This window comes from Brachyistius frenatus, unplaced genomic scaffold (genome assembly GCF_029030835.1).
Source record: "Brachyistius frenatus isolate BFR_SWC_R1_liver_20210118 unplaced genomic scaffold, ASM2903083v1 Contig_1, whole genome shotgun sequence".
Classification (NCBI taxonomy): domain Eukaryota; kingdom Metazoa; phylum Chordata; class Actinopteri; family Embiotocidae; genus Brachyistius; species Brachyistius frenatus.
Window position 1 is genome coordinate 2,837,211 of NW_027210600.1, and position 16,969 is coordinate 2,854,179.

General features: G+C 43.6%; 1 protein-coding gene across 1 annotated transcript; it reads right to left on the reverse strand.

Annotated features, from left to right (window-relative positions):
• Positions 1-247: 247 nt before the first annotated feature.
• Positions 248-16,404, reverse strand: pcsk7 (proprotein convertase subtilisin/kexin type 7). Its single transcript, XM_069699003.1, has 17 exons — positions 16,315-16,404; positions 14,477-14,784; positions 13,704-13,946; positions 12,742-12,876; positions 12,232-12,397; positions 12,007-12,097; positions 11,801-11,855; positions 11,476-11,614; positions 11,225-11,325; positions 8,670-8,837; positions 7,276-7,380; positions 7,044-7,146; positions 3,852-4,008; positions 3,598-3,692; positions 3,337-3,442; positions 3,079-3,196; positions 248-1,517 (listed from the first exon to the last, which is right to left on the reverse strand). Exons 2-17 carry the CDS (start codon positions 14,723-14,725, stop codon positions 1,239-1,241), a joined length of 2,310 nt encoding a protein of 769 aa, XP_069555104.1. The 5' UTR covers positions 14,726-14,784; positions 16,315-16,404; the 3' UTR covers positions 248-1,238.
• Between the last annotated feature and the right edge of the window lie 565 nt (positions 16,405-16,969).

Genomic DNA, 16,969 nt, shown 5'->3' on the forward strand with positions numbered 1-16,969 from the left:
ATGAGTATGCAGAAAAATATATTTGAACTACTTTCAGATGGTTAAAAATGCACAGGAAAAATTAGTGCTGTTCCCGACATCTGAAGTTCATCCTTTTATCATCAGAAGATTTTCTTGTTACACCACACATACATCAAATGTCTTCATACAACATTAATTAATGCCAACAAACTGTTGTTTCACTGATTCCCAAAGTGTGTTATTGTGCGACTGTTTTAAAACACCATATGATCAATCTCGGCGGATATTCCATCAACCGTCTTTTATTATTGAAATCACTTATGACTTGCACAGCAAAACACAGTTTCCAACTTCACTCCAAACACTCCGTTTACATTAAAAAAGTATAGCTCTTAATACATTCTGAAAAGCAATTTGTAGAAATCATTGATCACAGTCGGTATATGTCTGTACAGCAGGCACACATCGCGTATATATTACACTTTATATCAAAAACAAAAAATAAAAATTGCAAATCCCACTTCAAGTTTTTATCAGTAGTTGCTTGATAACCCACAAATAACCCCAGACTTAAAAATGTAATGTAGAAAACAACACCCCAGAAAATAAATCTTATTATGAAAATACATCAGTACCCTCTTTAAACCACACATTTTAGGACCCTTTTTCATGGAAGACCTTAAATATTACAAGTACAAGCACTCATGTCATCACACAGGAAACACAATCTCAAGGGAGCACACGCACGCACGCACGCACGCACGCACACACATACGCACACAGACACGCACGCATACATGCACACACACATTTCTATAGTGCACATCATAGTTTTTTGACTCCCTTTGTACGCGTCCCTAAAGTGTATCCCGTCGGTCTGAGCTCAGTTCTTTGGGTGCACATTTTACAGACATACAAGCCTGTATTCACTTTCAAATCATCACACATGCAGTTATTCTGGGACATTTAAACCCAATCAGGTCCCTCTATAGTTCGTGTCTGACCCCTACCTTAACCTCAACCTACTCCTAATGCCAAATTTAAACCCATGACAAGTGTACAACGACAACGAGCACACAAACACTGTCACAGTACAAACATGTTCAAGGCCACTTGTGAGGGAAATGCAGAGAAGGACACTCTTGATTCAAGTACATCTGCAGTGACCCTCGAGCACTACTGCTGAGAGTTGAGTGGGATCCCAAGTGGTAAAGGAGGCAGGGAGTAAAGGATGAAGGCCTGAGACATCACGAAGAGGGTTTGGACCCAGCTCAGTGCTATGTTGCCAACCGTTCTCCAATGATGAGCGGCACTTTGGACTCAGAGTCCAGCACTGCCTGCAGCTCCACCCCCGAGTCCTGCGACACTTCGTCCCTGTCCTCCTCCTCTACCATTGCCTCCTCCACGCAACTCGCTGGGCGCCCCCTCCTGGCCCGGTAACCACCCTGTCTCCTGGGCAGGCAGAGAAGGCCCCTGAGGTCCACGTAGGCCAGCGTGACCTCCAGCGTGTAGTACAAGGACCAGAAGAGAGCAAAGCAGCCCAGCAACAGCAGGAACTGCAGAGGAGGAGGACAGAGGTAGAGAGTCAGAGGAGGTGATTCACAGCAGGAGGAGCACAAGACTCTCTAAATCACTGGTGGCTGAATGTGTGAGGTGCAAGACAGAGAGCAAGAAAGGAGAGGGAATGGATCGGGTGGGGCTACTTTGAATTTATTATCCCCTAGGTTATGTTTTCAGTGCAGTTTGCCAGCTTGCCAGCAGGATTACAGAGAAAGCTCATGAAACTTGGTGGGAGGGTGTTACATCAGCCAAAGAAAACCCATTCAATTTTAGAGCAGAAACAAATCAGAGGGTGGATCCACAAATTATTTTTCACTCTCATTAACAATGTGACGAAGGCATTTGGTCTCAGCCAGGCTCCACACTCCTATTGCTCAAAGCTTCAGTCTTTGCTGTGATTACAGTCTGGAAACTCTGTTTGCATTAGGGTTTGCTCAGCCACTCTGAAAAGCGGATCAATCAGTGACCAGTATGGCTGAGTGCGATGCCATTGAAGTCAAGCGTTTGTTTCACAATGTTGTCCCAACGATGGCGTTGGTGGGAGAGTGCTGGTGTACAGTATTTGTGATATATGGTGGTCACAGCCAACTGGTTAAACGTTTCTCCCGAGGTCAACGCACATCAGGATGCAACAACTGGAAACAATCCCTAATTGTGCGAGGCATGACCCATGTGTTCACTAAATGAATTTGGGTTCTAAGAACACATCTTAAAATCCATGAGATAGAAGTAGAGTTCAACAGTGACGAAACAGACAATCCTAGAAACACGATGACTCCATGTCACAATCCACATTCACAGGTACCAGTAATCCTCTGGGATACATGTATTCAATCAAACTTAATGCAGCCAGCGGTTGTTATGGAGCACTCAGTGGTTTCATTGAGGAAAACTGTAACTGGTAAGATTGTTACACCATCACAGTTGCTGCCTATCATGTAAAAGTGGGCTATTGTATTTGGAGGAGGTCTGTGGTCCCCGAGTGCCCTTCTAGTTTCCTCCTGTTTTAGTTGAAGGAGCAATTCATTGCTAAATGTTTTGGTGGATATTTTTCCACCCTTTTATCAATGATCTGATGCAGTTTTTGCAGCCAGAGCTTCCCTGCATGCTTCTCTCATTTCCATCAGTCCCATTGCTGTGTTTAGATTGAGGTTTTAAATGAAAGGTTTTAAATGTAGACATTTCTCTAATGTGTCTGCAACCTGAGAAGAAGCACTGCCTGGAGGAAATATCCACACGTTACTTCTCTAAAAGAGGTGAAGTCTCGGACTCAGAGTAGTTGTACTTGCTGTGTGGAACACATTATATATTTAATCCAACTTAGTCCAAATTTTATTGTACTTTCAGACATCAGAGAATTCATCAAATACTTCCCAGATAAATGGAAAAAGAGCCATAAGTGTTTAAACATGTGTAATCATATCAGTTATTAACATGCTGAAATGCTTTCACTTCGTGTGTGTGTGTGTGTGTGTGTGTGTGTGTGTGTGTGTGTGTGTGTGTGTGTGTGTGTGTGTGTGTGTGTGTGTGTGTGTGTGTGTGTGTTGCTGTATTTACCTTAAGGCTGTTGGAGGTGAAGGGTCTGATGAGCTCTGGGGCGATGTCCAGGCCCGGAGGGCAGGGCGGAGAGAAGCTGCTGTCCAGGTACTTGCCGCTCATGGCCTCCTCCACCAGCCTGCCAATCAACGCACAGCCAATCAACTCGCAGAACACGCTTCAGTCAAAACACCGAGCGCGTCACGATCACGTCACCGGGGTTATATTTGGATCAGTTGCTTATGAGTAACTGTGTATCATATCAGGAAATAACGGCACCTCTGTCTGTCCTTGACTTCGCTGTAGGTCATGGATGAACCATACAGGGTAAACTTCCACTGCTGCAGCACTCCCACAGCGGCACACTGGTCCGACATGGAGTCTTCCACAGAAACGGAGTGAAGGGAGGAGCATGAATTCACAAGGAAGCACCAAACATCCAAACAACCATAAAGGAGACAAACGAAATGTGTCTCCAGCTCTCCCCCCTGCTGTCACTTCACAGTACGCGTGTGTCGATGTGCGTGTCAGCAGTCTTACTGTGGTCAGATATCTTGAGGGTGTACTGGCCCTCGGCTCGCTCTCCCCAGCAGCGCACAGTGGAGAAAGTCCAGTCCTGGTAGCCGGCAGTGTCTCTGGGTGCACAAAAAGGACTTTAAGACTGCAGTTCAAACTTTTTGCCTGTATGATGATGAAGTGACGTTAAAACATTAACGCCGATATAATTATTGCACTTTTCCACCTTAATCAAGGGATGCGTCATCAGATCAATACAAATGCAGGTGTGCGTGTACCTGTCGACGGCACGACGAGCTCCGATGACTGACGTTATACCACTCGGGCAGATCAGCACAATCTCGACGTTGCCGCGGCAAGGGTGGGTTATTGTCACGGTAACGGCCACGTGCTCCAGCGTCTCCATTCCAGACTGCTTCAGGTCGGCAGCAGAGACTGAGAGGAGAGGAGAGAGCGTTTGTTCGAACGATGTAAACAAGCAAGAATATGTGAGCTACCATTGGGAATAGATTTTAAAATAGGTTCGTCACCAATTGAATTTTAGAACAACAAAAATGAAATCTGATGTTCAATAATCAAACCATGCAAAGAGTGAGGGTATGGTGGGAAATCAACAGGGATGATCAGTTTTTAGGACCTGCAGGTACCCAGTTAAAAGAAGATTACACATTTTAGAGGCAATTTAAGAATGTGTAAGAATATAGCTATAGAAGTATACACATCTCAAAGCTTTTATAAGGTGATATAAAAGACCTTAATTTATTACACTTGATTTATTATTTGTACAATTATATTATGGCCTTTGTCATGTAATATTGACACATTAGTATAATTAGCCAGCTATTATTACATTATTCACCACTTTACCAACACAATTTAAATACCATTCACATTTAAAATGATGACATTGTTTGGCTTTTATTGCACATAATGTGACAGAGAGAAAAGTAGATGTTACCCAGGAGATTTGATGAAAAATTGATTAAAAACTCAAAACCAACTCGATCGTCTCTCATACTTTAGATTTCTCCTCCCCGTTTTCTGTCCTTGAAACTGTTATCAGTCTTCCAGGCCACCTCGCACCCTCCCAGTGCGAGTGTTTGGTAATTTCTCAGTATTTCCTGGGCTCAGACAACTAATGAGCCGCGGCGCTCCCGGACCATGTAGGGCTGCACACATCCTCAGGGTAAGGAAGGACGCAAAAGGGGACCAGGGGAGGAGGAGTGTAAACAACGGCGTGGCAGGGGAGAAGGTGGACAGATGCAGAGGAAAGAAGAGGAGGATGGAGGGTCAAAGGAAAGAAGAAAAGGGATGGAGGGATGGAGGGAGTGGCTGTAAGCAGAGAGGACATGCGGACAACGGGGGCAGAGCAATGGAGGGAAAAGGATTTGGTGGAGATGCATTCCTGACGCTGATGCTGTGCCATCAAAGCAACTTCACTGTGGTCGGTGGGCCGGAGGCTTCGTGGGCATGTTGGAAACTCTGACACCTCAGTGTTAGCGGCAGAGTTTCAGTCAGCCTCTAATTTACAGTCATGTGTTCAATTTGATTTCCCATGAATGCACCATTCTGGTCATCTGCATTTCTATGCAGAGATTGAAAAAGAAAACACCCACTGGATAAACTCTCTCATCTGTTTGGTTACAGCTGCTGTTCTCATTTCATATGTCCATGTCTATTTCCTGGGCTGTGATATGTACACGGAGACACACTTCACCCAGGGTGTTCTAACAGCCGAGAAGTGCTGCCTACTAAAGTCACATTCTTGAGGTTAACAAAAACAGCCCTTAAGCCAAATTCCTTGGATGTGTAAACATATTTAGCCAATAAAGATTCACATGAACTAAATTCAATTCAATAAATTCTATACGTGATTGTAAACTGAACGTTAGTGCTTTAAATTTAAAGTGTTTAGCTATACGTCATCTTATGTGTTTTTTTCAATTCACACCGTCACATACAGTCGTGGATGTATTTGTTGGCACCCCAAACGGATCATTCAAAAAATGTTTCATTCCTGCTGAAAAGTGAGGAAATTAAAAGCAGTAGTTTCATGTGTTATGTGTGAAAAAACATAAAATGTTGCTTCTTCTACACAAATTATTCTAAGATAGCCTTAACAGATTTTTTGATACTCCCAAAACAAAATGAGAAAACAAACTGTTTTCTTTAATTAGTATCAAACATATCTTCAATCTTATAATCAGTCATTCAGCTCATTTAATTGGAGAGATGTGGTCACTGTTTGGTGTCATTGTTTGAACCACACTGAACATGGACCAGAGGAAGCAAAGCACAGAGCTGTCTGAGAAAATCATTAAGAAAAATATAGATGAGCATTGTTAAAGGTAAAAGCTCTAAGAGCATTTCCAGGTTCCTGTGGCCACAGCTGCAAATAGTATTAACAAGTTTAAGGTCCATGGGACTGTAGCCAGCCTCCCTCCTCCATCCACAAATGTGTAGAAGAAACTTTTCTTTTTCTTTCCTTCACTTCAGAGAACAACCCAAAGGAAGACCTGTTAAAACCTGAAGGATGTGATTGTCCATTATCTGGTCAGTGTGCACTTACGACACAGGCACACGTCAGAAATCATATTCTCACGAGAAGCCGAAAATCTGAAATGCTTCAGGGCGGTGCACTAACCAGCGAAGCAGCCAAAACACATAGAAACCACAACAACAAGCACTGAGGGGAGTGACAGACAGATCTGAACAGTCAGTGACAAAGAGCTGGTCCGGGGATTTGACTGAGGTTGATTGACGAGAGGTTTGAAGGAGAACATGCAGACTACAGCAGCCGCATGACATTTTATTTATTCTTAAAGAGAAGTGCAGTCACACCAAGTGAGTCTCTGGAACTGTCGGCAACTCTTTGCTTTGTCCTTGAGAAGCTCCTGTTGCATGAGACTGCACACACACACACACACACACACACACACACACACACACACACACACACACACACACACACACACACACACACACACACACACACACACACACACACACACACACACACACACCCACACCACACACATGTCTCTGGCTGCGCTCCTGACCGCAACGAGGCCATAAAAGAGGGAAGATACAGATTGAAGGAGGAGAGGAGAGGAGAAGGAAATGTTTCTGCTCGAGTGAAGTCACCATGAGCATATGTGAAGAAGTGTGTGAGGGACAAATAACATACACACACACACGGCTGAGAACGAAAGATTCAGAGCGGTGAGAAGTGAAGAAGGAACAAAATCTACTGAGGACAGACTGATTGGGAAAAAAACGAAGAAAAAAATAAAACAAATCTGGAAAAATGTGGGCAGACTACTCACAAACAAGAGAACATTACCTAATATGGACAACAGACTGACTGAGGAGCAGCAGGGAGGGATCAGCTGCACAGCGCAGTGTGTAAACTCGACAGGCAACTGTCCAACACGGAGGTGAGAGAGTGCGATAGAGTGAGATAGAGTTACCTTTCCAGGTACGGACCAGCTCATTGGGATATGTCCTGATGGACGCCTCCTCTGTTATTACTGAGCTCTGATAGGACACGAGGAACGGCACCGACTCCCACACCTGAGACAGACAACAGATACTGCTGGGCTAACGTGGGGTCTCATAATATTTCCTCGACCTTATGATTTATTTACAAAAATCAATAGTTTCATTACTGGTGAAAGTAATGTGTTGACTGTGCGCGTGTACCTTGGCAGCATTAACGAGTCTCCAGGCGTTGAGCAGACCGAAGCCGTGCTGGTGGCTGTGATTAAAACCGGCTCCGTTCATCTTCCAGTCTGCACTGCTGTCACACTGTGAACACAAACGCAGCCACAACACACAGACACCTTTACTTTTATGTTCTTTTGCAGCTTGATGAGCAAGAAAGCGTCTCGGCATCAAGGTGCGGTTCTCAGGCAAATACACACGAGATATAAAGTGTTAATTTGTCAGCTTTAGAGGTGCTGGGAGGCACATTTTGTTACCTTAGACCGAGGCCGAGAAATCGGTTTCCTTCTTTCCAGCCTTTGTGTGGATTAAACAAACTAAACTAACTGGCTGCAGCTATGAAATTGACATCAGTCTTTTCATCAAACTGTAAAAAACAATTGTATTTCCCCAGGATTACTCTCCTATCTATGACTACTGCTTGGGAAAATATACAAAATCGATAAGTGACTTTCTGAAGATGAGGCGTGTCATTTGCTGAAATATCCTGAACATTACAAACTGATGACATCAATTACCTGAAACAATGAATTGTCTTTTCGAAGTTGAGCCTAAGGGATACTGCATTTTTGGGGTTAATATAGATATTAGGGAGTAAAAAATTATACAATATCAATATATCGGTCAAAATGTGGTTGTCAAACACTTCTGAAACGTTACAAGTTTCAACGATCAATTCAAATCTCAGTAATTCATCAAGCACAAGTACCAAACATTTGCTTCTTTTCTCTGTTTTTTCTTTTAGTAGATTAAAAATCATTCAGTTTTAGACCATTTGTTAGACAAAACAAGAAGTTTAGAGTTAACTGTGGACTCTCTCTCTACTGGTCTATTTAAACAGAAGCAAAAATGCCACCACATATATCTTAAAAGACAAATATTGTTTCAGTTTTAGCCAGGGGAATAATTCTCTGTTGTTAGTAAACATAAATAGAAGATTTGAAACAATGTCAAAAGAGCAGAGGCACAACTGTGAGCTAAACTGTGCAAATATATCTGCACACATTACTTCAAATGAAGCTATACAGGTGGTCTATTTCATATTCTCTTTATTCACATTGAAAAATGTGAATTAACGGGTGAGAAATGAGGAAAAATGAAGTTATCGCACAAGCTGAGCTGTTGTATGGAGTGTGGTTGTGCTTTGATTCAGTTCTTGAGTCTGTAGCTGGAGTGAAGGCTCGTTGCACCAAACCAGACAACAACATTAAATACAGTAACTGTGGACCCACCCAGGTAAATACATCACTGGCCTTGAAGAGCCCCCAAAGGTGAGCTTTTCTGAACAGTTCAGATGTCCAGTCAAATGAATCATTTACACAGGTTTGAATACAGTGCTGTACTGATTCAATGAGGGATTTCCTCCAGTCTACCTTGGTGGCGGTGAAGGTGATAATGTGCTGGACGTCCCTCCAGCTGAGGCAGGGCCGGACCTGCAGCATGAGGGCCACCATTCCTGCCGCCAGCGGGGCCGCAGCGGACGTGCCGGTGTGGCCGTCGGTGCAGCCCGTCCCCTGCAGCATGGACCAGTCGGACGTCACCTACAGAAGCAGACAGATGGGTCGAGAGTTGGAAATGCAGCTTGGAGAATTATGCACAGTGCAAACAGTGCTAAGATGGTAACGGCTGTCAGGAGTCCAAATATAAACTGTAATCAATAGACGCTCGTGTACTGCACAGATACACATTAGAAGGTACATTGAAAACAAGTGAACGAAGCCATGAGCATGAAGGTCTGATGCATAAACTAGTTCTTTACTCAGGCGCCAGCGTCATGGAGCCACCCTCACAATATGACAGATACACTGCAGGTGGTCAGAGTGCAACACGGTTTGTGTACACTAGGAGTGTGTGATGAGGCGTTAAGGCCTTGGAGAGTTGGGCTTTAAGGAAACAAAAGGAAGTAAAGAGAATGTGAAAGCAGTTGTACCAATAAAAATGAAAGAGTGGACTTTAAGTGTATTTACAGCAGAGTATTAATTCCGACAGATTTATGAGCCAACAGAGCACTGTAATTGTGTTTTACAGCTTTGTCTCTCTCAACATGTGTGTGAGATCGAGTGGACAGTCAAATCCAGTCACAGGATAGACATACAGTAAGTCCAGGTCCACACATTAGCAGCAGCCTGTCTGACATGAGGACCACAGGGTTGTAGGATGAGGGATGTGTTTACATGCTATGCACATGTGGGTCTTTTCCAACAGCTGCTTGATGCAGAAGCTCTTCCAGATACCAGTGTGAGTCTTGTACTGGGTTTCCCACCAGGACCAGTCGTGTTCATTCACACCAGCTGTCCATGTGCTGACAGTGTACAGGCATCATCAGAGACACAAGTGTTTACAGGGTCCACAATCCCATTAGAAACACCCTCAGCCCATTCAACTCAAACACCGAGCGCTATATTGTAATGGAGCAAGTGCATTTAGGACGTGTTGAAATGCACTTTTTACATTTGTTTTAGGTGCACCAGAAAAAAAGTGTCATCTGCCATTTCTTTTTAAAGCCAGGTGCCTTTGCACCTTGGTAGATTGGTATTGTGATGGTGGGTTGGTCAAGTAGTAGGAAAGAAAGCTTCTTTGCAGAGGAAACATCTGCTCATGTGCAGACTGACGTTCACAATATTAATATTTCACATTTAAATATCTTTGGCTATCTTCTAAAATCCGGGGTCATGTTTTTAGTCAACCACAGCTTTTATCTAAGACTTACATGTCAGGACTCTTTGATGTATCCTGCAGAATAACTTCAATTCATCACAAGACCAGTTGCACAGGCTACCATTAAATGTTCAGAAGTGATCTGTGAATGTCTGACTTTCCCATGACTATTCCAGATGTTACAGACTCACAGCTCTGTCATTTTTGAAGGCAGCTGTTCTTGGTAGACTCTAAACAGCTTCTGCAGAAGACCAACTATCAGGCAGTGAGGTAAGCACTTGGCCTGTGAGCGGCTGTGGTCGGTGGTGGATCGGTCCTCTGCAGAGACGGCCCAATCCTGGCTAAGCTCTTCGCCCCAGGCGGTGACATCCCCAGTCCAAACTGCGTTGCCATGGTGACACCCGCAAACACCAGCAAATAGAGGTCAGCAGCTTTCAATGGGTTCTTGCTCCTGTCACCATCAGTCATGGTTTTCAGATGGGAATAGTCTCCTGATGCAGAGCTGCTCTTTTCTCTTTTTCACAAGCTTTCAAACAACCTTTTCCATCACTAAGTTTTAGACCTCTTCAGCTTTCATAGTGACATGAAATATGTTTGTTTTACATGTCTTGTTGAGAGCTATGGTATCTGCCTGGTTGCTGCTACAGCTACTGTAAGTATCTCTCCGTTTTTAACAAGAACTCCTTAAACCCAGAGTAAAATAAAAGCACAACACACACCACTTTTGACTACCTGATAATAGAGGCATGATACTTGTGCTCACACGTGCAGTATCTGGTAGTGTGGTTGCCAGATCTTGCATATCACAGATCCTGTCTTCACAGATCACTTAGAGCACTGCTTTCTATCCAGTTTACGATCAGCAGATGCATTTAATAGTGGTTTAGCTTTTGAACTCTTACTTTGTGCAATCACATATCTGCTATCAAAGAAGGTTGTGGATGGTCTGTTTACTTTCAGTCCACAAATTGCATCAGAGTCTGCTTGGAAGAAAACCAAGATGACCTTCCTTTTCAGACAGTCTGTCCCACAGTGTGATTTACAGCTTTCATGGTTCAAAAACCACAAAACACACCTGAGTTTGTTGGAATTCAACCGCACAAGTCAAGTAGAAAAAGATAGAACCGTGTGCAGACGATTTTACCTGATGACATCATCTATTCAAGTCCTTTTTCAGCTCATAGTAGCCACCATTCATGCATTTCCTAGTCTAGTCATCCTTTGTGTGTGTGTGTGTGTGTGTGTGTGTATGTGTTTCAGTAAGACCTACAATGCTCCTCAGCTTGCTCCCCCCACTGCTGAATGTGACAGCCAGCATGGACGCACACTCCTCAGCATAGAAGGGCATCCTGCCTTTCTCATCGACCGCTCCTGCAACAAGAACACGCACACACACACACACACACACACACACACACACACACACACACACACAATGATGTTCTCATGTGCACATGTGCTAAAACACAAGGGCACTTGCAGATAGAAACGCTCATACGTCTGAGAGTCTCCGTGTCTTACCGATTGTGATGGTGTAGATGGAGTTGGCGTAGCCGTCGTAGTTGCAGTTGTCGTTGTACTGACCTCCGTTGCCACTGGCGACCACAAATATGCTCCCGAACCCTCGTCTGCCTGCAATCACCCCGTGCTGCAGTGCTGCCTGCGGAGCAAAACACAAAAAAATTGTCATGATAAGCAGAGGAATCAAGAAGCAGAGAAAAATCAACCAAGTGAAGCCACTGTACACTCTGTTCTTCTACATGTCTACTCTGATCCATTTAAACCACTGCATTTTACTGCCCTCTGCAGGACAACAAGAGTGCTGCAGACAAACTGCCTAGATTACCTTGCCCAGTGGATGAGGTCCATCCACAGTGTGTCCATCATCATCTGGACCCCAACTACAAGACACAAAAGTTTCAATCAGAATGCCAAGGACGACTTTTATTTTGAAATATCCTGTTAAATTACCCAGGAATTTAAAATTTAAAATAGGCGGTGAGTGATATTTTATTGTTTAATCATGTAAAATCAGACAGACATGTTGGTTACCTGCAGCTGTAGATGTCATTCACTTGGTAGTGCTTGTTGAAGGCTATGGCCTCCAGGCTGTCTGTCAGCGGCCCGTCCAGGACTCTGATACCTGAGCAGAAAGCGACAAGTGAAAAGTTTTCACCGCACAAACATTTATAGTAGAATCAGTATTGATCTCAGAAGTTTTTAACTCAGGGAACTGCACGTTCTTTATAGCAGAATATTAAAGTCCCTCATCTGTACCTGCCACCTTGCTGCCGTAAGCCACCCCCACGGCACAGAAGCTGTTGTTGGGAACGGCTGCGATCTCTCCAGCGCACCGAGTCCCGTGGTGGTTGTCGCTGTGGATGTCTGGGTGAGGCATGGGGTCGGGGTCGTTGGAGTTCAGGTCATAACTGCCCTCGGGACTCTGAGGGGGACAGAAAACCAATCAGGACCGTATGTGGTGTCAGTGTTTCCCACAGGTTGAGAATTGTTGGGTGTTGGGTGGCTTGGCGTGTGACCGATGTGCATTCAGGGGCTCATGCAGATTAGAACAGGAGAGTGTAACCCGGGTTATTTTCTGTGGCTATAATTTACATATGTCCCCTAAATGCCTCATGCTGGCTATCAGTAGACACTTGCTAAGCGGCTGTGCACAGAAAAGCCTCTCGTTTAGTCATAACCGAAAAACAAACAGCCTAAAGACAAGTAACATCAACAGGAATACATTATTGATCATTGCGTACAATATCTGTCCCAATTTTGACTTACATAGTTGGGCTGAATGTCCTGGTGGGTGTGTTGCACCCCGTCATCTACGACCACCACTGTGACTCCCTGGCCAGTGATGTTGCGCTCCCACACTCCTGTCACGTTGATATCCATATCCTTATTTATGTCATTATGCTGCAAGAAAAAGAAGAGGTAAAGGATGAGAAGGGCGAGAAGCAGTACAGGATAAAGATGAAGAGTCAGAGTCAGGGTAAACAGTAAATGGTCAAATCAGAACGGAGAGCAAACTGTGAAGGAAAGCTCAAGTGGCGCACAGGTTTGTATTTTTGCAGCGGCAGAAGGATTAACGTAAGCAACACAACGAGGTATTTTCATGACCCTGAAATGCACTTTGTTCGATGTTTTATAGCCACTTAGTAGAAGCAACCAGGAAACACATTAAACTTGTGAATTATCGCAAACAGGAAATGAGACACCCAATTACAATCATGCAAAAGGATCAGTCATTGCTTGCAATCATACAAACACAATTTTGGCTGCAGTAGAATTATTGTAACATTTAAATGAGCCCAAATGTAACTGAATGCAGTTTTATCAATTACAAACTGTACAACACTGTGAAAAACATGGTCGTCAGACTTCAGCTGTCGTCGCAAACTAAACTTCAAGAGGCACACCATCCATCTACCGTTGGATCAAATATCGGAGGCGTCTTGCCTGCATCTCATTCTCACTTTAGACAACAAAATGACTTCTCTTCTCTCTGTTTGGTAAGTTGTTCTGACATTGCTTCAATGTGTATTGCACTTCTGTCCTGTAAGTTATATTCTGACTGAGTTGTTAAAATAGTATTCAGTGCCAAATTTCACAGCTTTTTGTAAACTCTTTTTTTCCGTATTGTTTTTTTTTTTTGTACCTAAAAAACAATTCATCGCTTACCTCTGAACACCTAGTAAGTAAGCAAGAAAACAATTAAGATAGACCGTCATCTACGTCCTCACCAGGTGCCACTGTTTAGGGTAGTTGGGGTCGTTGAAGGCCATCGATCTCTTAGAGCGGCTGAGCAATCTCTCCTGGGAGTACCACAGGACATGAGGGTGGGCTCCGAGAACATCTCCCGGCTGGACACCTTTTCTCCAGATACCTCCCACAGACCCGGCACCAGACTTTACCGAGCACAGCAAGTAGTGGCCTTCCAGCTGCCCGATCTGGCCCTGGTTCTGCAGCCCGGCCTGACCTGCTATCTGGGATGGAGAGAATGAAAACTACTAATTAAACTGGGATGAAACTTCTAAAAGTGGCCAAAATATGTTTCTACACAGGGAACTTTAAAACATGTTAGATGAAACTTCTACAATCCCGGCAGCGAAATGGGGGTGTTGCACAAAAAAGGAGACAATTGGAGAACGATAAAGATAATGCAAAAATGAAAATATATTGAATTGAAATGTTTCACAGCAGTGTTGAACAATTGAAAAGCTACATTACATATTCAAATGTCTGTTACACATCGAGAAACAAGACAATAGTGAACCAATCATGTTTAACAATAAGTATTAGACCAATATAATTTGGACACGTTAGAAAAAAGAACGGAGTCCCTGAGCTTTAGGGAAATTACAATTTTACTCCCAATACTAAGTGGAAATGACTCTGAAATAAGCATTACCTTAAATGTTCAAAATTCAAATGGAAGTGCATGAGATGTCCTATTATTACAACAGAAAAAGCTAAATAAAAAACTATCAGAGAAAGTAATGATGAAGTAATGTACCCTGTCGGCTATCACATCCAGGTGCACGGCGCTCTGTTCAACATCGTCTTCCTCATGATGAGGCCCAGTGTGGAGCCGGACTGCCCAGGACTGCCCCGGGCTGCAGGCGGCTGACAGCCAAGGCGAGGTATGAGAGGAGGCTGTAAAGGGAATTGAGAGGGTAGCAGGGGGTAGAAGGGTTAGGAGCAAGAGGGCGAAGGAGGACAGAAAAATGAGGAAGAGGAATGTGGGAAAATAGGGCGCTGCCATGGCCAAGAGGGGAGACACACGGGGTCAACCAGGCAAGGCCTCCTCATCTGAACAGCAACCTGGACAAGAGACAAAGACGAGACAAAGAAGAACGTCTTTTTGTGAGTGAGGACAATCCGAGAATGAGTGGTTGGTTGCTTGTCAGCCGTGTGCAGCATTCGGCAGCAACTTATTAAATTCACAGCATCCCACTGACTGGAGGACGGTTCAGAGAGCTGTGGCTGCAGCACATTTGATTAACACTGTGGTTACAACATTCCCGCACAGACAACTGTGAAGAGGTCTTAACATATGAATGCTATTATATTAACAAAGGCAGGTGTGGAAAATCATATAACACAAATAAATACGTTCAAGTGAAACAGTCACTCAATAGCCTATCATACACCTGTTTGGACATGAACATTTGAAGAACGCATGCGTGAACGACACTTCAGCTGCGTAGAAAAATGCGTGTGTTGGAGTTGTTTGTGGGTTGGGCTGCACAGCTGCTGTCACTCGGGGTAATTGGCACACACACTTGTGGCTTCACATTTCCCTCTACCTGTTTACTGCATGGCCAGACTGAGACACAGTAACACAGAGGGTGAGTTTGGCTCTGGTATTTCGGTTGACCGTTATCGTTACCTTACGTCGGATACATTTTTGTTTGCTTTCCAGGATGCATCTGTCTTTTTGTGTTTAAATTTTTCTTTTTTTTAAAAACCTGTTTCTTGCCATTTTGCATTTTTACGCCACTTTTCGTTTTTCTTTTTTTCGGGGGAGGAAGGGGTTCATATAATAATGAAGAGGGAATTTTCATTATGCATAATCTACAATGGAGGCAATGCATGTCCCTTAAAAGTTCAGTATAGGTATAGGGCACACAGTAGATCACACGCTCAGTATTATTTCGTATACCCAGAAAACAACCTGCACCTTGTCCATTTAATTACATCACATACGGTCATGACTACCGGGAGCAGTAAATGGAAGTTCAAGACAAGAAGTCAAACGTGTGCATCAAAATATAAACATGATTGTGACCATGTTTGCCGACACTAAATGTAAAATGGCGATAATAACATAACAAAAAGGTCCTCATGATATAAAAAATAATCGCTGTGCAAAATGCCAAAAGCTCCTCCAGCTGCTCCTGACATCTGGTCGTCACACCACAGAACATTGATTGATGAGATATGATTTTAATCGGGCTACACTAGTACCGCTGGCAGTTTAAATGTCGTCTCCATTGCTTTTAAACGCGCCGGCTCCATTGCCAGCGAACATAACGTTGTTGTGAGCCCTCAGTTTGGCTGATAGTTTTGTTTTTATTTAGCCTGCAGGTCGGCCAGCTGGTTGGACGGACAGCGGAGGATCGACACTTGCCGAGCCGCGTCTGTGAAATGACTCTCACACACTTTACATTAAAAAACACCAGTCAACACCGCGGAGGACTCGAGTTTCACCCAAAGCCTCGTTGTTGTCATAGCTTATTGACTTAGCTCCTGACGGGGACTATTCATATCGTTATTTATTTTTAATTAAACCAGGTAATACGAATACATAGCCATAACAATTTACTGAATACATATACAGTTGTATCTTACTTTTCCACTGAAGTCGATTTTTCCCGTCTGTGGCGTGTGAAATTTAAGAGTAATGCTGAGCTTGTCATCTCATTTCCGTAACACACGGGTGGTCTCAACGCAGACGTATTACGTCATACACCCATTGCGCGAACGTCAAGCGTGCTCCCTGATTGGTCCAGAGCCATAGCACAACACGGGTATCGCAGCGGTTATACATACAGTTGTTGTTTTTAAATGCACAATTCTCTGTACTGAACACTGTTCACTGTACGTACAGTATGTAGCTATAGAAAAGCTGCAGATAAAGAAAAAAATAACAACGCTAGATTACTATGTTCTCTACGTTTGATCACAAGCTCTCATCCAGCTTCCTTTCTGTATTACACCTGGAAAATATTTGTTTTTGTTTTGTTTGGTCTCTTCTATCTCTGGCAACTTCCCTGCAGACATGTCTAGGGATACATCATTTTTTGCACTCTCTGGAGTTATTTGTTCATGGGGCTGGTGGTCCTAAACTTCATCTGCTATGCAGAGGTTTGTTTTTTTAAAAAGCTGGAAGAATAGGAGTTGCTCACTAATTTATGTTAGACTTGCACTGTTTGAGAGCGGTAAATAAAATAATAAAGGACTTGTGCCATTCCCTAGGTCAGAACAATTCAAGCCATACTTTTTC